Raw genomic sequence first — 7431 nt, forward strand, 5'->3', positions numbered from 1 at the left:
TTTCTTTCTACAAGGAGACTGACGAAAACACTACAGAAGAAGGGACACATACTGTGCCCTCACTAATATTGGCACCACTGGTAAATATGAGCAAAGGCGGCTGTGAAAATAAATCTGCATTGTTTATCCTTTTGATCTTTCATTTAAACAATTCACAAAATTCTAACCTTTCATTGAAGTAGAACAGTTGAAAGTGAGGAAATCTCATTATGAAATAAAAGTTTTTCTCTAGTTCATGTTGGCCACAAGTATTGCAACATACTTTTCTTAAGATAACAGCTCTTATAGCAGTTATCTCTATATCAGCTTATAGAGTCTTCTTCTATAATGCCTGATGAGTTTGGAGATAAGAGACCATTCCTCCATACAGAATCTCTCCAGGTCCTTAATTCCTACATATTGACTCTCTCCAGATCCTACCGAATCTCTCCAGATCCTTTATTCTTCCATACAGAATCTCTCCAGATCCTTCATTCCTCCATACAGAATCTCTCCAGATCCTTCATTCCTCCATATTGAATCTCTCCAGATCCTTCATTCCTCCATACCGAATCTCTCCGGATCCTTCATTCCTCCATACAGGATCTCTCCAGATCCTTCATTCCTCCATACCGAATCTCTCCAGGTCCTTCATTCCTCCATACCGAATCTCTCCGGATCCTTCATTCCTCCATACCGAATCTCTCCAGATCCTTTATTCTTCCATACAGAATCTCTCCAGATCCTTCATTCCTCCATACAGAATCTCTCCAGATCCTTCATTCCTCCATATTGAATCTCTCCAGATCCTTCATTCCTCCATACCGAATCTCTCCGGATCCTTCATTCCTCCATACAGGATCTCTCCAGGTCCTTTATTCTTCCATACAGAATCTCTCCAGATCCTTCATTCCTCCATACCGAATCTCTCCAGGTCCTTCATTCCTCCATACCGAATCTCTCCGGATCCTTCATTCCTCCATACCGAATCTCTCCGGATCCTTCATTCCTCCATACAGGATCTCTCCGGATCCTTCATTCCTCCATACAGAATCTCTCCAGATCCTTCATTCCTCCATATTGAATCTCTCCAGATCCTTCATTCCTCCATACCGAATCTCTCAGGATCCTTCATTCCTCCATACTGAATCTCTCCGGATCCTTCATTCCTCCATACAGAATCTCTCCAGATCCTTCATTCCTCCATACAGAATCTCTCCGGATCCTTCATTCCTCCATACAGGATCTCTCCAGATTCTTCATTCCTCCATACAGAATCTCTCCAGATCCTTCATTCCTCCATACTGAATCTCTCCAGATCCTTCATTACTCCATACAGAATCTCTCCAGATCCTTCATTCCTCCATACTGAATCTCTCCAGATCCTTCATTACTCCATACAGAATCTCTCCGGATCCTTCATTCCTCCATACCGAATCTCTCCGGATCCTTCATTCCTCCATACCGAATCTCTCCGGATCCTTCATTCCTCCATACAGGATCTCTCCAGATCCTTCATTCCTCCATACAGAATCTATCCAGATCCTTCATTCCTCCATACCGAATCTCTCCAGGTCATTCATTCCTCCATATTGAATCTCTCCGGATCCTTCATTCCTCCATACAGGATCTCTCCAGATTCTTCATTCCTCCATACTGAATCTCTCCAGATCCTTCATTCCTCCATACCAAATCTCTCCAGGTCATTCATTCCTCCATATTGAATCTCTCCGGATCCTTCATTCCTCCATACAGGATCTCTCTAGATACTTCATTCCTCCATACTGAATCTCTCCAGATCCTTCATTCCTCCATACTGAATCTCTCCAGATCCTTCATTCCTCCATACCGAATCTCTCCAGGTCATTCATTCCTCCATATTGAATCTCTCCAGATCCTTCATTCCTCCATACAGGATCTCTCCAGATTCTTCATTCCTCCATACAGGATCTCTCCAGATTCTTCATTCCTCCATACAGGATCTCTCCAGATCCTTCATTCCTCCATACAGGATCTCTCCAGATCATTCATTCCTCCATACAGAATCTCTCCAGATCCTTCATTCCTCCATACCGAATCTCTCCAGGTCATTCATTCATCCATACAGAATCTCTCCAGATCCTTCATTCCTCCATACAGAATCTCTCCAGATCCTTCATTCCTCCATAAAGGATCTCTCCAGATCCTTCATTCCTCCATACAGAATCTCTCCAGATCCTTCATTCCTCCATACAGGATCTCTCCAGATCCTTCATTCCTCCATACTGAATCTCTCCAGATCCTTCATTCCTACATACCGAATCTCTCCAGGTCATTCATTCCTCCATATTGAATCTCTCCGGATCCTTCATTCCTCCATACAGGATCTCTCCAGATTCTTCATTCCTCCATACAGAATCTCTCCAGATCCTTCATTCCTCCATACAGAATCTCCCCAGATCCTTCATTCCTCCATACAGAATCTCTCCGGATCCTTCATTCCTCCATACTGAATCTCTCCGGATCCTTCATTCCTCCATACAGAATCTCTCCAGATCCTTCATTCCTCCATACAGAATCTCTCCAGATCCTTCATTCCTCCATACAGGATCTCTCCAGATCCTTCATTCCTCCATACAGAATCTCTCCAGATCCTTCATTCCTCCATACAGGATCTCTCCAGGTCCTTGATTCCTCCATGCAGAATTTCTCCAGGTCCTTCATTCCTCAATATAAAATCTCTCCAGATCCTTCATTCCTCCATACAGAATCTCTCCAGATCCTTCATTCCTCCATACAGGATCTCTCCAGATCCTTCATTCCTCCATACAGAATCTCTCCAGATCCTTGATTCCTCCATGCAGAATTTCTCCAGATCTTTCATTCCTCCATACTGAATCTCTCCAGATCCTTCATTCCTCCATACTGAATCTCTCCAGATCCTTCATTCCTCCATACAGAACCTCTCCAGGTCCATATAGAACCGCGTATACTAAATGAGGCAAGGGTGTCAAGTTCCGCTATTTTAAGGCATGTAGAATTTTCTTTAAGGAAAAAACACTTAAATATGTAATTTTGGTGATCAAAGATGAGTTTTAAAGGATAAAATGATTGACTACAGGGGGACTTTAAATAATTTCTTTATAATTCCTTTTATAACATAATAGTTTTCTCACTCATTTTCTCTGTCTCCTCTGTGTATTAATCTATTTTTTGCTATAAATATTAAGTTTTATGACAAATGTCTTATGTTGTTCCTCATTTAGGCCTATACATACGTCAAGGGGTGCTCAGTCTGTGCCATCACCAACACACCGAGGAAGCTACCTGAGGGAAAGTTGGTACCTCTGCCGATCCTCAGACGCCCCTGGTCTCACCTTGGCATTGATTTCAACCCACCACGGACGAAGTACCTCCTCCTCCAGATGTCGCTGATGAGGGCCTTGTGTACTGAGTCCATACCATCCTCAACTCACTGTGGCGGGGCGGCCGCCTTGAGTACCTGATCGACTGAGAGTGGTACGGTCCAGAAGAACGCTCATGGGTATCTCGAGATGAAGTCCTGGATCCATCGCTACTCACCCAGTTCCACGAGGATCACCCTGACCGACCAGCCCCCAGAAGTCGAGGCCGGCCCCGGCCCCGGGTCAGTCAGCCGCCAGGAGCCGGCCATGGAGAAGAGGGTACTGTCACAGAGTCAGCCCCACCGTCACAGCCCCAATCATCACACAATCACCAGGACCCGCCCACTCGTTCACAATCACCTGAATAATGACTCGCTTCATCTGCACTTCCTCATCAACACAACCCTTTATATTCACAGTTCACCATCCACTCATTGTCTGGTCTCGTCGCAGTATACACTGCTTTACGTCAGACTCCTTACCAATCTACTCACCTGAGATCTTGTCCTGTATCCAGTCTCGTCTTGTATCCAGTCTCCTGTCCGTCTTCCGTTCATCATCCTGATCCAGATCGCCTGTCTTCTTGTTCACTCGTCACCTGCACAGAGAATCCACTTCAGTTATAGCCAGCTAAGTCACCATCATCATTCTACAAGACACCATCCTCTCACCATCATCTGGTTCCCATTATTCCACCACCACTCTGCTTTAAATAAACACTGTGTGCACCTAAACCTGTCTGTCTACTTCTGTGTTTGTGACACTTGTCCCACACTTTAACTTATTGTTTTAACCAGTTGGTCTCAAGTTAATTTTATAGTTTGTTATATTAAAGTATGAACATGTCCCAAAATATGACAACCACGCTCTCAGAAAAATGGTACAAATGCTATCAAAAAGTACTAATATGTACCTTTATGGGGTAAATAATGTATAAAGGTGCACCTTTTGAAAGGGCTCTGCCACCGTGACAGATTTTGTAGCTGTATATAAATCCCATCCAAAGAGCACAAGCTCCTCATTACTATAGATGTGAATAAACAAACACACATGAGAACATTACAGTATATGTTATGTTAAATGGCAGATTATATAATAACCTAAAGTACTGTCAGGACAGCCAATCGGGATTGTGGATTAGAGTTGCTTAATCTTTAATTAGTAAAGGTCAGATATAACCGTATGTTTAGGATCAGGTTAGAGAAGAGACTTAAAGAGCTTGACCTGAGATCAGAAACATGAAATCAACATGAACTCACAAATCTGAGTTTGAGACACTTGTTGACACAAATCATTTGATGCTATACTCATTTGAACATAGTTGAAAAGGCACACCATCAAAATAAAACATACTGATTTATTTTTAGATTTAGATTCAATTTGCTTACAATTCATTTCATTGGTTATTTGGTGAAGTAATTAATATGGAAAATAAAAATGAACGATGCAGAATACAGGGACTGTCAAGGTTCTCTCAAAGTTATGAACAAACTTTCTTAGTAACATTAATAGAATGTTCGTTCAAAGTTATCTGGTTTTTAATAATGTTCTCAAAACGTTAGCACAAAAACATTTTTTATATCATTCATGGAACGTTTTTCTTCAAAGTTATAAGTTGTTTAGAGAACATTCAAAAGTAATGTTCCTATAATGTTTGGAAAATGATAATGGAAAATTCGCTTAAAGTTTGTAAAACATTTAAACTTTCAGAGAACATTCAGAAAATGTTTGCATAACCTAATAGAAACGTTAGCACAACGTTCTTTTAATATTTTTTGGTTAGCTGGGATGTTGATAATATGAAAATTAGATTAGAACTGAGAATAGAGAAAGTATTATGTATTAATCAACTAATGGCCATAAAGGTGTTTGAACACACATTCATCATATTTTAGTATATCGCTTGTTTATGTCTGTGTCTGTCAGACAAACTGCAGATGTTGTGAATAAACTATGACTGTTACCACACGCGTGTCCTCAGCTGTAAGAGCCTGAAGTGCTTAAAATACTCCATGTGTCAATCTCCTGATCCCTCTATCTGCTTCTGTTGGAGGCGTTTGAGGATGAGAAGATTAGTGGAGCGCTATAAAAGAGTCCGGCAGAGACACTGGACACGAGCTGAAGCGAGACATCGCAGAAGAGAAGCCAAGAGAACCAGAAGAGCCAGAAACTCCAGCACAGGTAAGAGATTCGCCTCACCTGAGACACATTTACAGCACAATGCACTGAGGAACAGTCAGGGAAAGTACTACGGTATTTCATTTTTACCCAGACAGACTGTAGTTAATACACAAGACATGGTTTACTGAGATCAGGAATTCTGTGATGAGGAGCATGAGGAGAAAACCACAAAACAGACTGAACATAAAAACAAAGAGAGAAAGACTTTTGTTGACTGATAAAGAGACAGATTTAGTGATGGAGAGGAGATAAATAAAAAGGAAAAGCAGAATGCGAGTCAAAATGACAATTAAACATTAAACTACAGGTGAAGTGCAGTGATTTCCATGGATGCTTGATTCTGCCACAGAATATAAAGTTTGGTATTGGAAACATGGAAACTCTCCATTATCTCCATCACCTTTTTATTTTTTATTCCATGGCGGAAACAAGCTTTCATAGATTACAGCCTCAAAGACTCAAATTTCTTTTAAATGTACAGTAGACATTCAACAGCGAATTAGAGCGCTGGGATTAGAGCATCTTCTCTACGAGATTAGCACGATTATGTAAAGAGCTTATCATTCCCACTGTCTGTATATCTCACAAGGAAAACAGATGTTGGTAAATAAACTTACTCATTGTGTAACCAGCAGATTAGGATTAACACAATCCCAAAATGAGAAGATTATCAGTTAACCTGTTAAGGACATCAGTAAAGGGGACAATATAGTCAGTTTTTAAAGTAAGCCTGTTTATATTTCAGTAAGTGAGAGAAATGGACGCCCCAGCACCTGTTGAGAAGAGAGCGCCACCAAAGTTCAAGCAGAGGACCACTCGCACCTTCAAGAGCAAGGCTCCTAAACCTGGCCAGAAAGGCATGGGAGATGACATCCCTGGGATGGAGGGTCTCGGCACAGGTAAACTGTGGCATTTCAGTCGCCTTCATCATGTAAATATTGTTTCAGTGTTTTGAATGAGCCTGACCACCTTCTTTCCCTGGGTTTTCAACAGACATCACTGTGGTTTGCCCCTGGGAAGCTTTTGGAGACATGGAGCTCAGCGATCTGGCGAAATATGGAATTTTGTAGAAACTTTCCTTCTGCTTTCTTCTGGAGATCTTTGATCAGCCAAGCTGATCATGTAATATTACTCACACAAACACTGAACCAACAGCAGATGCTTCAGCCCAACACACAAAGAGGAACGACATGATTCATATTGTTATTGGAGGGAAATAAGGACAAATGACACAGTGACTCTTTTGCTCTTGAATCGATCTCAGAGCTGCAATATCATGCTATGGTCATCTCTCTCCAAATTGTTGTGGTAAAATACAGAACTATATACAAATCGACTTTATTTTTTTGCACTGTACATGTGATTGTGTCTGCGTCAGAATCTACTCATGGTTAATTAAAACCCTTGATTTTGTCAGTAGAACACAATAAAAATGTATTTTCCGAAATTTGTGTGATTAGTCTTTTCTGATCTGATCTCACATTTTTTCATTAATTTCACTTTGTTCAAATATAAAAAAATGTCAGTGTGTAAAATCTTGGTTTCATATTCATTGGCTATATTAGCCATCGGCACTAACAAAATACAATCTGAGAAATACCAAGGTCCTTCAGATAAATACCTTTTACAAGGGATTTATATAAAACTACTAATTTACCAGCATATTTTTAGTAGGATTTTTGTTGGAGCTCCTATATGAACAGTTTCTAAAATTGTTCATGACTGTAAGGTGCAGCGTTTTATTTTTATTTATTTATTTTTCCTCCATTTTTCCAAAATGCCAATAATTGGTAAACCACTATTATTGCAACCCTTTTCACTTATTTCAGTTCTGTAAATGTTTTTAACTCAAGTCACGATCTCTGGTTTCTGAGATAAGGCACTTTTA

At 40.7% G+C, this 7431-nt stretch overlaps 1 protein-coding gene across 1 annotated transcript; it reads left to right on the forward strand.

The window, feature by feature from the left end:
* Positions 1-6300: 6300 nt before the first annotated feature.
* On the forward strand, positions 6301-6613 carry LOC308699156 (retinal cone rhodopsin-sensitive cGMP 3',5'-cyclic phosphodiesterase subunit gamma-like; the record flags this gene model as incomplete). Its single annotated transcript, XM_081379749.1, has 2 exons — positions 6301-6442; positions 6537-6613. 2 exons carry the CDS (start codon positions 6301-6303, stop codon positions 6611-6613), a joined length of 219 nt encoding a protein of 72 aa, XP_081235875.1.
* Between the last annotated feature and the right edge of the window lie 818 nt (positions 6614-7431).

This window comes from Scardinius erythrophthalmus (genome assembly GCF_964197995.2).
Source record: "Scardinius erythrophthalmus genome assembly, chromosome: 12".
NCBI lineage: Eukaryota > Metazoa > Chordata > Actinopteri > Cypriniformes > Leuciscidae > Scardinius > Scardinius erythrophthalmus.